This window comes from Pelodiscus sinensis, chromosome 1 (assembly GCF_049634645.1).
Source record: "Pelodiscus sinensis isolate JC-2024 chromosome 1, ASM4963464v1, whole genome shotgun sequence".
Taxonomy (NCBI): domain Eukaryota; kingdom Metazoa; phylum Chordata; order Testudines; family Trionychidae; genus Pelodiscus; species Pelodiscus sinensis.
The window spans coordinates 116,726,690-116,748,026 of record NC_134711.1 but is presented as its reverse complement, the minus strand read 5'-3'; the positions used below and the strand labels follow the sequence as shown (position 1 = coordinate 116,748,026).

The 21,337-nt window shown below is 40.8% G+C and overlaps 1 protein-coding gene across 12 annotated transcripts in view; it reads right to left on the bottom strand.

The window, feature by feature from the left end:
• The window catches only part of SOX5 (SRY-box transcription factor 5), an 897,303-nt gene that overhangs the window by 384,952 nt on the left and 491,014 nt on the right, over positions 1–21,337 (bottom strand). For 2 of the 12 annotated variants that reach the window (XM_075898192.1, XM_075898209.1), the window contains exon 1: positions 3,039–4,060. The exons of 2 other annotated variants lie outside the window; for them this stretch is intronic. In XM_075898192.1, the coding sequence (XP_075754307.1) occupies positions 3,039–3,130 (92 nt within the window). In that variant the 5' untranslated portion in view covers positions 3,131–4,060. Of the gene's footprint in view, positions 1–2,285; positions 2,860–3,038; positions 4,073–21,337 lie in introns of those variants that run through there. 8 more of the 12 variants (XM_075898174.1, XM_075898143.1, XM_075898164.1 and 5 more) reach the window with 8 other exon arrangements.

Genomic DNA, 21,337 nt, shown 5'->3' with positions numbered 1-21,337 from the left:
ACTGAAGCTGACAATGTGGATGAGACAGGTGGGAACCTCAGAGAGCGGAGACAACACACTCAAAGTAATGTGCTTGTTGAGAATATAACAGCTCAAGAAGTAGCCTCCTATATAATATGGTACATGTGTAACTTGGATATGTATGTGAAGTATGTCTATGTGTGTGTGCGCATATTCTCATGCCTGTCTTTTGGTAAATATAAATATACTACATGGACAGTATCTGCTTTGTGTGTGTGTAATGACAGCCAAACACATATATACAATGTAAACAAATGGTAATGATTAACAGATATTGGTTTGTATTGCCAATTCTAACTGCAGAGGAAAAATGGTAAAAAAAAGAATCATATTGTTGCGAGGTTTCTTTTATATTGCTTCTTATCTTTCTTCCTTGAAGTCATTTGCATAGCCAAAAGAATAGCAGTTTATTAATTATTTAACTAGAATTTTTACAAGAGCAAATCTTTGAGCTCTAAAAATGAAATGTATGCCTTGAGAAAGATTAGGAAGAAAGAAATTTTACTACTATGAGAAAAGTTAAGTAAAAAATGAAGAAAAAAAGAAAAATGAAAAGACTGTATCTGTTATAGACTTATATGTATTCTATTCATCACAAAGTTCAAAGAATAATCCAATAGTTTCCTTACAATTTTCTACCTTAGTAAAGCATATGGAATACTTTTAACCACTATGTGCAGGTACAAGATAAATTTGTTTATTGTTACATTAGCTTAAGGTTCATCACTCTAAACCAGGTACTCTAGCTAACTTAATACACTACATGTGAGCAAAAGCAATCTTTACTCTTCTACCACAATAAAAAGAAACTAAAGAAAACTGTCAGGTATTTTATATAGAGTTGGCAAATGAATTGCATTGAATAAAATCTCTGAAGTAGTTCAACAATTCTAGTGCCGTTTTCTGGTAAGGAACAGTCTTACAAAAGGAGACACAAAGTGTTAAAATAGTTCTTGCTATTTTGAATTTCCTACTTAATTTCATATTCTTATATTTTTATTTTTCTTCATTTTAATCCCAGTATTCTTTCATTTCCTTTCATTGCATGCATGTTTTTCTGCCCACTTAAACTGTTTTCATCTTCCTTTCTTTTCTGTACCTTTTACTATCATATTCAGTAGTTTGAGCGATGAACAGCTTGACTTAGCATATTTTTAACCAGCTGGTCTAGCACCTAGCCTGCATTGCATAGTCAGATACAACCAAATGTTTATACAGAAGGTAGCTTTCGTGAAAATGAAGGGGTAAAAAAGCCTATGTAGCACGCATCCCCTTGCATTCTTTTATTTACTAAATGAAAAGTTTGAATTCTTTGTTAAAGGAAAACAAGGGCCTATTTATAATATTTAAAAATAAACTGGAGGGGAAGGATATTGGATCTTCAATGAAAGTGTGTACCAATGTATGAGAGAAGGCTTCAAAACACAGTTTAGAAAAGGCAGATTTAAGTGAAAGAAGCAGTAAGCTCTGGAGGTTACAAACTACTGCCAGTGATAGCAAAAACTTAAATCTAAATGTTTAAAGTTCCTACATTAGCTAGAATGGGGAAAGACAATAAATAAACCATAAATAAAAATCCAGCTTTTGACATTCAGCGAAAAGCTGCTGGCAAAAACTTAGAAGAATCAAGAGTTTCCCCCTTTTTTGGATACGTAAAGGCTGATCTCTTGGCAGTTAACTTGACTAAAAATAATAACTTCTGTTAGATCAACAAAGGGTCATGTGCTTTACAAAGCGCCTTCCAAAGTTTTAGGGAAGGATCAGATTGGAAATGAAATCCATGGCTTCACCCCAACCAGAAACCTTCTCCATCACCCCAGAAATCACTTCTTGAAGACAGAGAGATGCTAACAATGAGGGCATTCTGCATCAAATATTTCCTCCCATATTTAGTAGAGTGGCTCAGTGAAGGAGTGCGAGAGAGAGAGAGAGAGAGAGAGAGAGAGAGAGAGATCATGGTAACGTTCATTAAGATCCCCATTAGGGATCTAATCCCCACCAGAAAAGCATTACTGGTGAGGCAGTTGTAGAGGACTTTGCAGATCCCTTCAATCTGCTTCGTGCAACAAAAACAAACAAACGATCAGCAAACTGACATGTAATCCGAATTGCAAAGGTAAAGCTTCTCCACCGAGCATTCTTTGGGGGAGCATCTCACCACTGACACAGAGACTGCTGTAAAAAGGGAGAGTTAGACTTTTTTTTTTTTTTACACACACATACACACACAGAGAGAGACATGCACACAAAAACACTCCACTCACCTTTCAAACTCCTGAGGTAAATCAGGGTCAGTTAGCATGCTGGAAAAGCACAATTTCCCTTTGTCACAGCAGCCACCTATGATCGCCTCCAACTGAACCTGTCAAGTGAGTCCAAACCTTCTAAACCGATTGATTTTCTCTTTTTCTCTGTCTGGCTCTCTCTCTCCCACCCCCCTCTCTGAGCTAGGACTCCTTGACCAGTCTCTTAAAGGGGTAGCACACTTAGCAGTAGACACTGTTTCTAAAACTCCCCCCACAGCGGAGCAGCACGCTGCGGCTGCAAGGCACTAGACAACCTCAGGGTGCCTGTCCTTTCCTTTTAATTCTGTCCTCCAGTCACCACAAAATGGGAAAAGTCAACTCCTGGAACGTCCATGAAATCCAAAGAAACCCCCCGAAATCTATAAACCAGGAGCGAACGAACCCCTGCGCTGAGGCAGATCAGGGGAGAAAGAAGATAAAAACAAGAGCAGCCCGATTAAACTGAGGCTATTATCCACTCCCTCCGAGTTGAAATAGGGAAGAAAAGATTAGACACATAAAAAATGTAACCAAAGGCATTTGTACTCAAAGAATTTCCATTCCTTCCCCCCTCCCCCCCCCCCTCTTTTTAAAGTCTCCCTCTCCGTCTCTTTGGGGGGAAAAACAACAAAAAACAATCAGGCATTGTTCTGAGGGAAGAAAAGCAACTTTGACAGATTGAAATATAGCAGAGGCCCCTTCAAGGAAACCTGTAAACAACTTGTCACTCACTCTGTCGGTCGCACTGTTAGCTCTTGCTTGCCACAAAGTGCTGCGAACCGTCCTGGCAACAAAACCAAAGTTTCCTCAGCTCCAAACTCCATCAAACAGCCCTGGTGTGTGAAGGGGGAAAGGTAGCCACATGCCAAAACAGCACACACCGCGCACACACAACAGCCACCAGCAACTTTCAGGCTGTCCTCTGGATTTAAAAAAACAAAACAAAAACCAAATCTCTCTCTCTCTCTCTCTCTCTCTGAGCAAATCAAAGGAATCCCTTAGCTGTGGATCTCTTTAATTTCCTCTGCCCAGACAGCCGCAGATAACAAGGTGGACAAAGTGTGGTTTTAGAGAACCGAGGCTGGCTGGCACAGCACAGCCCTCAGAGCGGTTCCAATTATCTAGATAAAAATCTGGCAGACGAGGAAGGTAATCAGGTAATGGACCTTTGACATGAAATGACAGAGGCGCGCGCGCGCACACACACTCACACACACACACATGCAGAGACAGGGACTGGCCAGTGCACTGCAGCATCTGGTCAACCAGGAACGCACACACACAACATTCACACGCAGATAAGACAGTGTGAATGCTCCACATCATATATACACACACACACACATACACACACAGAGAGAGAGAGAGGGGGAGAGAAAGAGAGAGACCAGCTATCCACTCCTACTGGGAGGGTTCATTCTGCACAAAAGGCTACATTACAGAGCCCGCCCCAATAGGGAAGGGGTGGGGGGAGATGGGAGAAGCCTTCTATTGTGGAGAGGGCAGGTCAGTTGATTAGATTTTCTGTGGAGAATTCCACGAGGAAATTCCCTTCAAAGCCAAAGTGATTAACTGGGGGGCTATTCTGGAAATGGAGCAGACAATGGCTCAATAGTCTGCGCTGCCAATGTCCAGGCTGGCACTGAACTCACTTTAAAAATAAATAAATAAATACAAGCTTCCAGTGTCTGTTCTTTTTACACACTCAACCCCTCTATTCCTTGCCTTCCAGTTTCTCCTCCCCATTTAGGCTTGGTTGGGTTTGGGCTGCCTTTTTTTTTTTTTTTTTAAATGTGCAGCTGGACAACATTAAGAGCCTTTAAAAAACACAAGGTTTTGACCCCCACAGCAGTTTGATTAGGTCCATTCCCTCCCTGGCTCCCCCTTTCCCTGACACAGGCAGAGAGCAAGTTTACTTTTTTTAGAAGTACCAAGTGCAAGAAGACACACTAACAAGAGACTCTATATAACTTTCAGCCCTTTCGTGTTGATAGGTTTAAAGAAAAAGCATGCCAAGTCTATTAAAATCCAGCAATATGTGCCTTTAAAATAATGTAGTCTTTTAAACTTTGCATATATTGTAAAGCTACACATACATACAGAGAGGGCATGCACTCAAGTGCAGTATCAATACTTTATCAGCATGAGTCGGACATAGCTTTAGTCACAAGAAATAATAAACACTTGTGAGTTACGAACATTTCAAATGTGCATTACTCTACTTACATGGGAGCAAAACATTAAAGCTAAATTTGCAAAGGCACCTTCCATGTTCCACAGAAAAGAGTTTAAAAAAAGAAGCTTGTCTCAAATCTACTTCATATATATTGCAGCATTCAGAGCAGGCACATAGAAATTGTCAACTCCTGGCATGAGGTAGATCTAATGGCTCCTCACCATGGGGCAGGGTAAATTGGTCTTCTTGAATAGCCCCTGGCAAATAATATTTTCAACAGAGGTACATTCACAATAAACTGACAAATCTAGTTAATATGCACAAGAGTTTTTGTTTGTTTTTAGTAGATAACCCTTCCTGAATAACTATGAAACAGACATTAATAGAGGGGCAGCAGCAGATGGGAAAAAATAACCCCACATACTTTGAGGATCATAAACCATTTTAATTAAGCCACACATTACTCTTCTGTAGTAAATAAATGTAATTCTACCTAATTTTGATACCCTTAGTTGTACTGAACAGTACCATACACCACAGAGAGACCTACCAAAATCAGCAGGGCTCTGTCTGGAGTAAAGTGCTATTCAGTATGAATATAGGTATAAGGTTTTGGCCTTTGTTAAGTAACTAGGCCAAGCTCAGACAGCTAGTAAGTGACTGCATTAGGATGAGAATTCAAGAGTTCTTACTCCCAATCCCCTGCTCTAATCAAGCAGTAATACTGCCTCAGCTGATGGGGACACAGCTGCTATACAGTTTTGTTTTAGAAATTCATGCGTCCTTTTTTGCACATCTGCAAATTTCAAGTGTTTCACCTACAAAGGCACTAGAGTTCACTGCTTTGTTAAAATGGTTAAAAGTTAGATTACCCCCTGTAATGTTGGCAGAACTGGTGCCAGTTCATGCCAAAGCCTGTAGGCTTCACTGAACACTGACAAATGCAGAGCTGGAAACTAGTCTGGCTCACCTGTGTATTAGCATTGTTAAAATAGATGTTAAGTTGATAAGCATGAGTTTAGTGTTTAGACTTGATGAAATATTCATAGGAGGCTGCCAGTACTGATCTCCCATATAACATCTGTAGTCCAAACTATGAAGTTGTACTGTTTGTATTCTAAACCTCTGTAATTGTACAACTCACCAAACAGGAAAGAAGCATTAATTAGCATAAAGTGCTGGTCTTGCTCACAAGAAGGCCCATTGAAACCAAATGAACCATCAAAAAATTAAGACTTCGTTAATAGCCCCTCCCACATATACCCATGAAGAGCACCAGCACTTGTTCCATCAGTTTGAACCCAAGGGGTAGAAAATAAAAATGGCTGACCAGAAGAAACTGTATCACTCTGCTGAGTGAATCTAAAGATGGCAATATTACTAAGCATAAGTAAGGGATCCCCAAGCTACTTAGCTTGGCTTATCCCTAAAGGACACAGAAAGCCTGCATATTGCAGCAGCTTTTATTACCTTTTGTAACTCATTTGTAGATGTTTACCTTCTTTAATCTTGTAAATAACTTTAATTTCTTTTTCTTAATTAATAAACATTAAGTTAGTTTATATAGGTTTGGCTACAAGTGTTGTCTTTGGTGAGAGATTTATGGTAAAATTGACCGGAGGTAAGTGACTGGTCCTTTGGGACCAGGAATAACCTCAATATTGTCATGATGTTTGGCGTAAGGGACCACCTAATCGCAAAGGCAAGCTTGTCCTCCAGGGGACTGTCTAGGAATTCATTTTTAAGACTGTTGTAGTGCTTGAAGAGTTCACACTAGGCACTAGCAACCAAGTACCAAGTGTGAACTTCTCAAGTACCAGTTGGAGTTTATGCCCTGCTTCTTAACAGTGTATCCTGAGGCTGATACTCATGGTCATGAGCCAATCCAGATAGCTTGGCACCTCCCATGGATACCTGTCAAATTTGGGTGGCTCCATTTTAATTAATCATTTTCACACTCCTTAGCCCCCCTTTGCTAGCTCTGCTATCCCATTCCTCAGTGATGCTTTACTTTTCCTATCACTGAGCATGGAGCAGGACATTGGTCAGAGGAGGAAAAGCAAAAGAGGCAGAAGAAGATGTAGAGAGCAGGAGTTTGCTCCATAGGGAAGCCTGAGGGACCACTCCCTATTCCCTAGCTCTCTTTGCAACTGCCTAGTTTCCCTTTTATTCTGAACTCCCTCACAGGGTATGTCTATACTGCAGAGATTTTTTCAGATTGTTTTTCTGAAAAACAATTATTTTTCTGAAAAAACTTCACTTACGTTTTTCTGAAAAAAACTTCACTGCACTGCAATCGCATTCTTTCCAAAAAAAAATCGAAAGGACATAAGGTTTTTTTTCAACATTGGTAAACCTCTTTCTACAAGGAAGAAGCCTTTTTTCAAAAGAGCTCTTTCGGAAAAAGGCGTGTGTGGATGGGGAAAAGGTAGTTCTTTCGAAAGAAGAGGGAAATGTACAGGTGCCCTGGAGGCCACTCCATCCATAGGAATCACAAGTTAAATGTGAGATAGCATGCATTCAGTGTGGACACTATCTTTCAAAAAAGCAGATCACTTTTTTGAAGTACTTTTGATGTGTAGGCTCTCTCTTTCGGGAGAAGTTTTTTTGGAAGATCTCTTTTGGAAAAGCTTCTGAAAGAAGCCTGCAGTCTAGACATAGCCCCACTAAACTCCCTCTCATGGCTCACAGAGGAAAAGAAGCAGGGTCTAGAAAAGGGCAGAAATGTTACCATTGTTATCTTTATGTTTCTCTGTGAAGCCAGGTTTGTCTTAATAATGTGCCCAACTGCAATCTCAAGAAGGAAAGGAGGGAAAATTTATAAATAATTAATTTAAGAAACCTCTGGAAAATTAACTGAATAATCTTTTCTACAAATCATACTGTCACAATTTTTAAGACCTCTTACCTCCGGGGCTGCCACAACACAGAACAAGAGGAAACCAGAGGAGTTGGGGAATTCCCTGCTATTCTCCAACAACAGAACATTCTCATTCCTAACTTTGCTGTTTCTTACGATATTGGAACTTACATCTGTTACTGGTGCAGACCTGAATGTTGCCCATCAAATAACTCTGACCAACATGTTTAGGGAAGAAAGAAACAAACGTTTGTGGGCCAACTCTTTTGTTTATTTCTTTCTTTTACTTTGTATTTAAACTAGGTGTCTATTTGAAGGGACGCAGAGGTTTTCACATGTAACAAGTAGTCTCAACAAAAATGATATACAGCCAGAGTGTAATAGAAGCAGTCGAAGGTGAATGATACATTAAAATGTATGTTATGATTCCGAAATTTATCACTCCGATATCACCAGACATATTGGCTGGATAGACAACATAGCTTTAGATAGAAAAACTAAAATATGAGTAACTCTAGAAGATTTCAAGGACTAAATATACATAAAATAATAACTCAGAACTTGAAAATAATTTGGTGTTTACTAGGAAGTAACTCACAAGTGAATTGCAACAAAAGCAGGAATTTCAAAACCACACAATGCTGACCTAATCCGGCTTCCATTGAAGTCAACTGCACTGTTCCTACTGACATCAATGGGAGCAAAGTTAGGTCAACAATAACCATGAAATCCTTTTGGACCCTTAGGTATTTGGTCCACACCACTACAGGACATAGTCACCTTATAAACTAACAAATTCATCCTCAACACATCCCTGAGAGGTCCAAAAAATGTTATTTAGAACCATTGTATAGGTAGGAACTATAGCACTGCTTGATTAAGAATCAGATCTCAGCTGCTGTAAACTGGCATAGCTATTGTCAAGAGACCTTCACCAATACACACAAATGGAGTATATGAACCTAAGTGTTTTTCCAAAAAAATCACAGAGGAAATCAATCACCCAAGACCTAAACCAATGCCTTAACCACAAAACTCTCTTCCACTTCTAGTGGCTGTTGCCTCATTCACTATACCCCGGCAAAGAAAGACAATTGAAATTGGAGAGTAATGGGGGATAATATAAATGAATGACTGAGGCTAAAAGGAAGATATATAAAGTGTAAATGTCCATATAAGAAAAACATGCATTATATAGGTTACAAATACAACAACACTGATAGTATTTGGGGAAATATGAGCTGTTTGTGCTCCAGATATCAGAACACAAGCATAATGGAGAAAAGAAAATCTGAACAAAAATGTTCCTAAAATTGTTGAATGATAACACTTCAGATCTGTCTTTGGCAGATACAACAATAAAGTGAAGCAAAATGCTGGAAAATAGAGCTTTGCCCGTTTTGTTTTTTTCCACTGGAAGTTGTAATAGAGGTCTATAAAGTCCAAGAAAATGTAAGATGTTCCACAGAATGATCTACTGGAAAATTCTCAAAGTGAATATAAGAAATCCTAAAGATTATAAACAGATTTTCTTTGCTCAGCTTAAACTCTATAGCACTGCAGTTTTAAATATGGCCCTTTAACATTTCTATCCCGATTTATTTTTTTGTGGGCAGAGAGCAGGATGAGAATGGGCTAAGGTTGATAAATTTTTTTCTACTGGGAATATTTTGTGAAGAGTGAATGCTTAATTTGGAAGATGGAAATATTTAGCTACATCATTCTTTGAATCATATACTTAGGAATAGATATTTTCCTTCCGAAGTGCATGCCTAACTGTCATTTCCATTAATAGGAATTAAGTACATATGTAGGTGTGGAAGTTAACTCTTACTAATATAATGGACTTATGCTATTTGAAAATATGAAAATGCTGAATCAGGTTTGTGTAGTGTTGGAGAAATCTAGTGCTGAATAGAATATAGAAAAATAGTTGAATGAGCAAGAGGAGTACTGAAATTATTTTTATGTTTTCAGATTTTCAAATTTAATTACGTTTCTTTAAGAAAACCATCTCAATTGTAATTGGTAACAAATGAAGCCACCATCTGAGAGCCATTTACCAAGCTTTTCACCAGAGTCATCTATCACCAATGAAAACCAATACAAGAAAGAAGGAGCACTGTACTTTGGGAAAAGGACAAATCATTGAGTTTTCACTAAATTTTTGAATCTTCATCCAACACTGAAATGTAAACTTCTTTGAGAGTCTCAAAATATTTTGTTAAACTTTCTAGTCATTTTTCATTTTTGCTCAGTTCTGCACTCCCAGATTCTGTCCAAGCCCAGAGGGAAACATCAATTATGGAAAGGCTGTGTAGCCTACCTACAAGACAGAAATAATGGAAATTTCATAGAATCATACAGCTGGAGGGGATCTCGAGAGGTTATCTAGTCCATTCCCCTGCACTCAAAGCAGACCTAAGTATTATCTAGACCATCTTTGATAGGTGTTTGTCTAGCCTGTTCTTAAAAATCTGCAATGATAGAGATTTCACAAAATCCCTAGGCAATTTATTCCACTGCTTAACTATCCTGACAGTTAGAAAGTTCTCCTAATGTCTAACCCAAACTATCTTTGCAACAATTTAAGCCCATTGCTTCTTATCCTATCCTCAGAGGTTATTGAGAACATTTTTCTTCCTTCTCCTTGTAGCAACCTTTTAGGTACTTAAGGTATCATGCCTCTCTCTTTTCTCTTCTCTTCTCCAGGCCAATCAAACCTATTCTTTTTCAGTCTTCCTTCATAGATCTTGTTTTCTAGACCTTTAATTGGTTTTGTTGCTCTTTTTTGAAATGCAGTGCCCAGAATTGGGCATGATATTCCAGCAACTAAAGCCTAATCAGCACGAAGTAAAGTGGAAGAATTACTTATGTCTGCTTACAATATTCCTGCTTATACATCCCACAATTATGTTTGTTTTCTTTGCAACAATGTTAGACTGTTGACTCATATATAGTTTGTGGTCCACTATGAACCCCAGACCCCTTTTGCATTACTCCCTCCTAGGCAATCATTTCCCATTTTGTATGTGTGGAGCTGATCGTTCCTTACTAAGTGAAGTACCTTGCATTTGACCTTACTGAATTTCATCCTATTTATTTCAGGTCATTTCTCCAGTTTGTGCAGATCATTTTGAAGATATTGAACAGAAGTGGACACAACCCCAATCTCTGTGGAACCGTGCTTAGCATGCCCTTACAGCTTAACTGAGAAATCCAGAGAATCATTAGCAGTGAATGGTTATCCAACCAGTTATGCACGCACTTTTTAGTAGCTCCATGTAGGCTGTATCACCCTAATTTGTTTATGAGAATATCACCTGAGACAGTATCAAAAGCCTTACCACAATCAAGTTATATCATATCTAATATTTGCCCCATCCATAACACTTGTTACCCCATGAAACAAAGCTATTAACTTGATTTGACATGATTTGTTCTTAACAAATCCATGCTGATAGTTACTTATCACCTTATTATATTCTAGGTGTTTGCAAATTGATTGCTTAATTATTTGCTCCATTATGTTTCTAAGTATTGAAGATAAGATGACTTAACTACAATTCCCCAGTTTGTCTTTATTCCTTTATTTTATAGTTTGGAATTATTTTTGCCCTTTTCCAGTCATCTGGAATCTCTACCATCTTCCATGATTTTTCAAAGATAATAGCTAATGGCTCAGATATTTGCTCAGTCAGCTCCTTGAATATTCTAGCAGGTACTTCATAAGGCCCTGATAACATGAAGACATTTAACTTCTCTAAATGTTTTTAACTTGTTCTTTCTCTGTTTTAGTGTCAGATCTGACCTCATTTTCATTGGTGTTTACTATGTTAAACATCTAATTACTACTAAAGTTTTGTTGAAAACAGAAGTCATTTAACATTTCTGTCATTTTCACATTTTCTGTTACTTCTCCCCCCCATAGACTTCATTGAGTAACTCAACTACCCTGTCCTTGGTCATCCTCTTGCTTCTAATATATTTGCAGAATGCTTTCTTTTTACCCATTATGTCTCTAGTAAGTTTAATCTTATTTAGTGCTTTGGTCTTTCTAATTTTTGCCCTATATGCTTGTGTTATTTGTTTATATTCAAACTTTGAAATTTGATCGTTTCACTTTTTGTTGGCCTTTTTTTTTTTTTTGTTAGTTTAAGATCATTGGAGATCTCCTTTTTAAACCATATTTCTTAAGCCTTATTTCATAAGTCTCTTGCCATATTTCCTATCTTTCCTAGGCAGAGGGATAATTTGTTCTTGGGCCCTTAAGAATGTTTCCTTGAAAAACTGCCAACTCCCTTGATCTGTGTTTCTTTCCCCTTAGACTTGTTTCCCAGGGGGGTCTTACCTACCAGTTTGTTTGCTAAAATTTGCATTCTTGAAATCCATTATCTTTATAGTGCTGTTTTTACTCCTACCAATCCTTAGAATCCATCATTTCATAATCACTTTAATCAAAGCTGCCTTCCACTTCCAAATTCTCAACCAATTCCCTACTCAGCCCAGGAAGGTTGTGGAATCTCCATCTCTGGAGATATTTAAGAGTAGGTTAGATAAATGTCTATTAGTATTTGGTCCTGCCATGAGGGCAGGGGACAGGACTCGATGACCTCTCGAGGTCCCTTCCAGTCCTAGTATTCTATGATTCTCTGATTCTACTCAACTTGTCAAAATCAAATCTCTCCCCAAATGCATTCAAAGAACTCGCTGGTTATTCTGTGCCCTACTGTGTTATTTTTGCAACCAATGTCTTGGTACCTCGATCACCACCAAGCCCTTTGCTTTGGATGATTTTGTTAGGTTTTTTTTTTTTAAAGCCTCCTCCACCTCTTCTTCCTTCCTAGGTAGTCTGGAGTGGACCCCTAACATGACGTAACCCTTTTTAAATGTGTTTCTCCATGACAGAACCTGCTCTCAAGAAAGTTTCAATCCAATCTAAACTAAAGCTTACCTAAACTAAATCTCAGATCCTTTTGTGGTTCATTCTTCACTAGTCCATTATGCCCTCATTGGAAAAGCAAGTGTAACCCTCACACCTGCTTAGGTGTGGTTCACTGACCCATGTAGTAACATCTAGATCAGTTGTTTTCAAACTACGGTTTGCGACCCGGTACTAGGTCACGAAATATCAAGAACTGGGCTTTGTTGCTGCAGGGTGATCAGGTGAGCAGTAGGGGCACTAACGGAGGCTACTTGCCTGTCCTGGCACCGCAGACTGTGCTGTGCCCCAGAAGTGACCAGCAGCAAGCTTGGCTCTTAGGTGTGGTGGGGCAAGTACACAGGGCTTCACACACTGCCCCTTCCCTGAGCACTAGCTTCACACTTCCATTGGCCAAGAACCTGCTACTGGCTGCTTCTGGGGCGCAGCATAGTCTGTGGTGCCAGGAGAGGCAGGATGCTGCCTTAGAACCCCTGTTGCTCCGCAGACCGGGAGCTACTCACCATAAGCTCCTCGTGCCCCAGCCTGGACCCTTCCCCCAAAGCCAGAGAGCTCCCTCTTACTCCTCAAAGCTCTCATCCTCAGCCCCTCCTCAGAGCTGACACTCCAGTCAAATTACGTTGGGTCACAAGCATCACTAATTTTCTTCAACTGAGTCATGAGAAAAAAAGTTTGAAAGCTGCTGATCCAGACCACTTACAGAGAGAGAAAAAGAATGAGTCTGCTCTACAGAGTCTTAGCTGAGCACCAGCTTGCTTTTTAGCTCAAGCTGTAGAGGCTCACGCACTAAGCTCCAGAGGTTCCAGGTTCGGGTTCTGCCTGTTGGCGTTGCATAAGCAAGGGCGCTCTTGCTTTCATACATCATCCTTTTTGGTTAACTGTGCATAATAAAGGGTATTCTCTTCTAGAGAAAACATATATATGCGGGGCTCATGAAGATCTTTGCCGGGCCCTCGGGGGGAACTGGTGCCAGGCCTGTGGGCAGAACCTTGGTTGGAAGGGGTGGAGCTGGAACTAGCCAGTTCTTCAGTGCCACTGGGGCCATACAGCATGCACCGTCAGGGGTTCTGGCAGGAATTTAAAGGGTCAAGGTAGAGGTGACAACATCCAGGAGCACTGGGCCCTTTTAAATCACCAGGCCCTGGTAGCAGCTGCCCTTTTTAGTCCACCGTGGGCAACGCTGCAAATATGGGAATAATACGGGTAGTCACTAAAGGGGTGCAGGGACTGGGGCAACCCCCCACCAGAGGTCCTGGCCCTGTCCTGCCTCTGCTCCACACCATCCCTCCCTGCTCTAACCATTCCCCAAACCCTGCCCCTGTTTACCCCATCCTGCCTCGTCCCCTGAGTAATACAAGCTGGGGGATTACAGCAGAACTCTCCCCCCCACCACCACCACACTCGCCATGGCCGTGGGAGCCAGAACAACCTAGCAGCCTGCTCCACTGCGCCCCACTGCCCTTTCTCAGACTGCTACGCTCCACTTCACCATGGCGGCGTGAAGCAGAGTGCAGCAGGCTAGGAGATAGGTGACAGAGTGGAGCAAACCAGGCTGCCAGGTCGCTCTGGCTTTCACCATCACGATGAGTGCAAGGGCGGGAGTGGGGAACCCCTGCTGCTGCTCCACGCCAGGTCCCCAGGTAATCCCCCAGGCTATTGAGAGCCCTAGCTAAAGGATGGTTGAGGCAGCTGGCTCCCAAAGCACAGGGTTTGGATTAGCCATCCTATGGACGGGACAGCTTTAGAAATAATGTTCCCAATTATGCCCAAAAAAAAGGGGGGGAAAGGGAAATAAAACAGAAAACAAGAGTAAAGATGGTAGGGGAAAGCACAAGGACCTTGTGAAAATAAGTGAATATCTCCAGCAATTCCATCTGCCTTGGTTATTTGTCCCTTAAAAGTAGCTAGCATAAATTAAATTTGCCAAAATCACAACATATCTCAGTCACCAGCTCCATCCAGCGATGTAATCAATTTAAAAATTACACTTCTACCTGTATATTTTCTTAATTTTTTTATTGTTAAAAGAAACTCATATGAAGGACATGTGAGGAGGGGATATTTTAGCTTCTTTACCTTATATAATAAGATCACTTGTGTACAATCAGTTTCCTTGCTTCTTCTATATACAGGACGTCCCAGCTAAGTCACCCTGATATACATCTGTTCTGCACTAAAGTCATTGACGCTTGTAGGAACTGATGTGTTATAAGACCTCCCATACCCTGCTCTTAAGTTGCGAAACAAAACAAAACAACAGCAAAAAAAGCAGAAATGTAAGTCAGCCGCGGGAAAAAAAAATCCCCACTTTAAGTTGTTTCGCTATAAGTCCAAGTTTTTTGGAATGTATCTTGGATTTATAGCGAGGACGGCCTATACTCAGCCACTGAGAGTGTTTCCCTGGTTTTCTGTGTTAGTCTTTCACACAGAAAAGGTTTTATAAAAAACATTTGAAAAAGAAGAGCTTTTGTAAAACCATAGAAAAGAAACCGGTGAACTCATGGATAAGCGAAGTATCTGAAACTACTTAAAAACTGACTAAATTTCTAAACTTGGGGCTACTATAAGGTGGGTGCATAACTGGCTGGATAACTGTACTCAGAGAGTAGTTATTAATGGTTCACAATCCTGCTGTAAAGGCATAACAAGTGGGGTTCCGCAGGGGTCTGTTTTGGGACTGGCTCTGTTCAATATCTTCATCAACGATTTAGGTATCGGCATAGAAAGTACGCTTATTAAATTTCCAGATGATACAGAGCTGGGAAGGTTGCGACTAATCTGGAGGATAGGATCATAATTCAAAATGATCTGGACAAATTGGAGAAATGGTCTGAGGTAAACAGGATGAAGTTTAATAAAGACAAATGCAAAGTGCTCCACTTAGAAAGGAACAATCAGTTGCACACAAACAGAACGGGAAGCGATTGTTTAGGAAGGCATACGGCAGAAAGGTATCTAGGGGTTATAGTGGACCACAAGCTGAATATGAGTCAGCAGTGTGATGCTGTTGCAAAAAAAGCAAACATGATTCTGGAATGCATTAACAGGTGTGTTGTGAGCAAGACACGAGAAGTCATTCTTCCGCTCTCCTCTGTGCTAGTTAGGCCTCAGTTGGAGTATTGTGTCCAGGTCTGAGCACTACATTTCAAGAAGGATGTGGAGAAACTGGAGAAGGTCCAGAGAAGAGCAGCAAGAATGATCAAAGGTCTAGAAAACATGACCTATGAAAGAAGACTGAAAGAATTGGGTCTGTTTAGTTTAGAAAAAAGAAGATTGAGGGGGACATGATAGCAGTTTCCAGGTATCTAAAAGGGTGTCATAAGGAGGAGGGAGAAAACTTGTTCATCTTGGCCTCTGAGGATAGAACAAGAAGCAATGGGCTTAAACTGCAGCAAGGGAGGTTTAGGTTGGACATTAGGAAAAAGTTCCTAACTGTCAGGGTAGTCAAACACTGGAATAAATTGCAGCAAGGGAGGTTGTGGAATCTCCATCTGTGGAGATATTTAAGAGTAGGTTAGATAAATGTCTCTCAGGGATGGTCTAGACAGTATTTGGTCCTGCCATGAGGGCAGGGGACTGGACTCAATGACCTCTTGAGGTCCCTTCCGGTCCTAGGATTCTATGATTCTAGCTGATATGAAAATTAGTTGGATTCCAACATTTTGTGTTTGATTGTTTTTTTGGTTTTTTGGGTTTTTTTGAGTGAAGCTTGTACTTGTGAGAGCTACTATACTGGCAGAAGACTTATCTGGAATGTTAAGCTTATCCACAGATTTAAGGGTTAAATTTACCTTTATCTAAAAGTTAAACTTACCTAGCTTCCCTAAATCATTCCAGAGTGTCTTAATCTTGATCTGAAATGGACAAATTTGTTTAGCCATCATGTCCATTCAAAACTTGGCCCTCTCTGATGAGAATGTTAACAAGGATGCTACTTGGTGCCGAATTCGATCACTGTTTTGTGATATAAACAACCATTCTCAATGTACTGGACAAAGGTCATTAACTCATTTCATATAGATCACCCATCTCCCGGTTAAAGAAAAAGACTTAATTTATCTTGGGTTGGGTCTGTATTTGGATCGAAGGAGAAAGAAAGCTTTGAATTCAGTCACCAAACATCGGAGCCATGCAGTCTCCAACAACAAAACTCCATATAGCTATAAAAGTAAAAAGCAATTATAGGGCCTGGTCCAAAGCCCCTCCAAATTAACAGTTTTTCCACAACCATCAATAGGCATTGCATCAGGCCTTTTATCAATATTTTACATTAGAATCCTTCAGGGCTTAAACACCACATTCTTGTCATTTCTCTGTTAACTGTGCTATATTCTACTGCAGCTATTGGCTAAGCAGGAGGCTTGAGTGCAAAGTGGCAAACTCTACCATGTTCTGGCATTTACATTTCCAATCTGCTTGTCTTTTCCATTATATTTTGCTATTACCAACTCCTGCAGCAAGCCTTCAAGGCCCACATGCTAAGAAGCCATCGGAGTTAACGCAGTCTGTTTTCCCTTTGAGTCAGATAGAGGTCCATACTATTTGCAATGCAGGTGTGTTTTGGAAAGACCATAAAATCTGCTGCGTGTGGCTAATGAAGAGTCATCGTGGCAAAGTTTATTCTCATGTCTCTGATCTCAACTCCAAATGCCCATGACGGGCAGTTAGCAGCTGTACAATCTCCACCCAAGTAATGATTCAATTTAAGGGCTGATGTAACTATTTATTATTGCATTACAAGAGTGCCAGAGACCTCTGCAACTAACCACAACTGAAGCCCCATTATGTCAGGCACCATACAAACCTTATTGCCCCGCCCTTCATATAGTCATTTACAGTAGGGATGCTAAAATACATGTAACTGAGTAAGTGTGTAACCTCTGAAAATTTCAGTGGTTTCACGGTTACACGGAGGGTGGCAGTCGGCTCCCCGGGAGCCAGTGTATGCTGCAAGCCAGCTTTTAAGCCGGCTCCCACCTGCCACCCCACACTGTCACCTCTGCATCAGTAAAGAACAGCTAAATCGAGTGCTGAAAGTATCCCCATCAACTCCAGCACTTGCAGTTGCAGAGTTTCTCGCATCGACTTCCCACTCTGGGGACCCTGGAAAAATCCGGCTTACGTCAACTTCAGCTTTCTGTGGCAGAGATGGGAATTGAAAGCAGAGCTCTCAAGTGCAATGTCTTTACTAAAAAAAACCATCCTTCCTTTGAGTTATACTTTGTAAAAATGATCCACAGTTTTTCATCCTATTATTGTGTGTAAATATAAGAACTTACTAAACTGCCAGCAACTAAATAAATCGTTTTCGCAAAATAATGATTTTGAAGAGTATGCTTTTATAATTTGTACTGATTAGTATCCTACTTCATCTATCACTACCTTTAGCAATGTGGATGTGTGAGTAAGGGAACAAACTGTTTTGTACACACATGCCACAAACAATTAAATGTCCACAATACATCCTCTGCTTTGTGTTCTTCATAAAAAACCATTTTTTGACATTTTGTATGTTATATATTTCACTGGGAAGAACAAAATGTGAATTAAGCAATCATTTTAAAGTGAATTAAAGACATATTAAAAGGAGCCACTACACACTGCTATTTTATAACTTGCCACAGTAGAAACAGTAATTACTGGATAGGTAAAGTAATGTTTCATTTACAAAAGAACAGTCCTTTTGGCAAAGAAATAATGTTTGAATGGTGCTCTGGTGAATTTCTAGAAATAATTTTACTGGAGCGTGTAAAGCAATTATTGGAAAGATCCTGGTTCTGTTGAAGTCAACAACAATACTTGCATTGACAATGATGAGACTAAGATGTGGTTCTGTGTGGTTTCAGCCATGGCCAAATATGGGCGGAAAGAAGGGATCCGTTTGTTGGAAATCTAAGTCTTGTTTTGAAGAGGGACATTCAGCAATTTTTTTCCAGACCCAAAAGTGAAAATTCAGCATCTAGAATAAATTCAGGATGGATGTTCCAGGCAGGTTCATTTCTTGATCCTAGGCTCTCATTTCAGGGGACAGTTATTGGGACCACTGTTGAAGTAGTGTGCTCAGAGTAAGGTAGCACTCTACCTGATGCAAAGTGGATGTAAAAAGCTACCATTCCACGCAAGATGCAGGGTAATGGACACTCAGGCTAAGGATACTCGGTGCTACTCTGCAGCATCTCCTGGCCAATTCAGGAGCAGGCCTGACTACCATCAGGGACACTTTAATCCTGTCACCTTGTACTTTAGAAGGATCATGGTCTCACTGTAAACCTTTAAGGGTGGGCTTAAAGCAAGTAAAAATATAGGTGAATCAAAAAGGATGTATCAAAGCCTGGACGATAAAATCTATTGCTTGGATTCAGAAGAACACTCACAGCTCATCCCTTATTTCTAAGGAATGTTTGTCAAACAGCAATTACCTCCTCCATTTGGTTACCCCCAAGTGGAGTACAACAAAGCTATGGAACTCTTCTCTTGCTCTGTAGGTCCATACTTCAGGCAACTGTGCACTTTGTCACCCAATTCTCCACTTAAAAAGCAGCACTTTCTGTTTCGGATGTTTAAAATAAAAGTTTGCTGAGGTGTTTTCCTTTTGTTGTTACTTCTGGTTTAGGTAAGAGCAGGTAGTGGAGACATGATGCCAAGGGGTGAATCCTCACTAGCAACCTGAGCATTTTGATTAGCTGAAAATCTAGGCCACACTTTACTAAGAGAAATCTATTGACTCTAATCAATTAAAAAATACATCCCATGAATGTTAAAAATAACCTAGGCCAGTCCTATCTAGAGGCCAACCACTGACTAGATGGCACATGCAGGGACTTGACCAGACTGGCCTTAATGGAGGAACAAGCCATGGACAGACAATGAATGAATAGTGATGCTCCACTGTTCCCAGTGTCCATAAAGATGCTTTAAGATGGCAGAAGAGAATTAACAGTCCCAGGAAGAATACAGGAGCATGTAGGGGTATGGGGAGGGGGAGCACATATCAGAGCTGTGCCTTTCACACCTGTTCAAAGAACACAAGCAACTTCTTATGTGCATTTGAGCATCTGTTCCAGTTTAACCAGTTCATCTCCCATGTGTTTGCACATAGTCTCCACCCTTTACGGAGTATAATGTGGTTCAAAGTCCAGGCAGGGATTTCACATGTGAGAATGTCACAGAGGAAACGCACCCAATGAATTCTGAGGTAGTCAGTAATTCACTCTAAGGCAGGGGTGGGCAACTATTTTAGACAGGGAGCCACTTCAGAAATTTTTGAAGTGGCCCTCGGCTACACCGGAAGGGGCAGGGACTCAGGAAGAAGGGGCAGGGCCAGGACACTTCAGTGCTTTCCTTCCCACAGACCCTGACTGGCCTGTGGATAGGAGAGTGTGTGAAGTCTTTGCCCCCGCCCACCCCAGAGAAAATAGCTAGCTGGCGGTTGACTCTAAGCATGGCATGACCCTTTCAAGATGGGAGGAGACTTTGGGTGCTCCCTCCACCCCCAGGTCAATCAGCCCCAGGGGTTGGGAGGAGCGCGCAGTCTCCTCCCGCCCCTCCCCTGTCCTGCAGCCTTTGCGTGCTCTCCTGTCCTCGGGCCCTGATTGGTCTGGGGGCAAGGGAGCAGCAGTGTATCTGTGGACTGGATCAACCCACTTGGCAGTCTGTATCCAGACTGCAGAGGCTCTTTTACCCACCTCTGCTCTAAGGGAATAAAATTAAGTTGGCCTTTTTTACACCCACCCTGACACTTCTGGACTCTCAATTAGGGATGTAAGTGACTTCTCCAGTAATCGACTGCCTGATAAACCTAGGCTTATTAGATAGTTGAGTCACTACTCAACTACTCGCTGTATCAGAGGCAGCAAGGGGAGGGGAGCAGAAGCCAGTGCTAGGGGGGAGCCAGCTTAAAAGCTAGTTCCTCCAGCACCAACTCTGCAGTGCATGGGGGGAGGAGGGCAGCAGGGGAGGCAGAGCCACAGCTCTGGGAAGCACCCAGTGGCTCTTTACTACATTTAAAATGCAGAACTGCAGCAGTCTCAGAGGTGGCGTGAGCTGGTACTGCTCAGTCTCCAGGAGCTCTCCCACCCACAGGCCAATCAGGGTCTGTGGGCAGGGAAGCACTGAAGTGTCCTGGCCCTGCCCCTTCTTCCTGAGTCCCCCTGCCCCTTCCGGTGCAGCCTGGGGCCACTTCAAAAATTTCTGCAGTCTCCCCTTATCGACAAAAATTGTATTAACTACACAATTAGCCAATTACTCGCTCCTTAAAATCCTTAGTCTCAATATGGTAACGTCATCCAGTCAAATTTGACTAGGCACAGATTGCTGAATACACTTTAGCATCATAACAGCTAAGGAAGAGCACTGTGACTTCAAACCTGTTAAACAGATGTCCTCTTAGGGTATATTAGGCAAGGCAAAAAAAAAAAAAAAAAAAAAAAGAAGAAAGACCAAAGCCTTCCTATGGATTTGTATCTGCCCATTCAAAAAAAAAAAAAAAAAAAAAAAAAAAAAAAAGAGAGAGAGAGACATACATAATTTAATTAAAAATATAGTTATTGGGATATACAATACCACCTAGAATTTGAGAATTATAGAATTCAACTATAGAAACTGCACCATTTCAAACTGTCTTTATTAGTGATAGCCCAGATTTTGGGGGAATTACTGTAAATTGCTGCACTATTTTTATAATTGGGGACAATGTATACAAGTAACCTTGTATGCAAGTAACCTCATATCCAATTCAAACCAGAACCATTAAGTGCTGTAGTACCCCAAAAATGAAAGGACTCTTCTTTTCTTTTTAGAGTAAGCCAGATTTTTTAAGATTTAAAAAAGCTGTGTTCAGTTTGAATTTTAGGTGAAAAACTGGACTGGTTATGAGTCCAAACTAGCTCACCTATCTTGAATACAGAGGGCATCACAAAGCTTAGAGTACTGTATTTTTAATCATTATAGTATGATAATGCACCAAACTTGTGCACAATAATAGGGATTCAGATTTGTATTGGTTACTAAAACAAAAAAGTTAAGGCAGATAGGTGAGGGGTTACAGTGCGCAT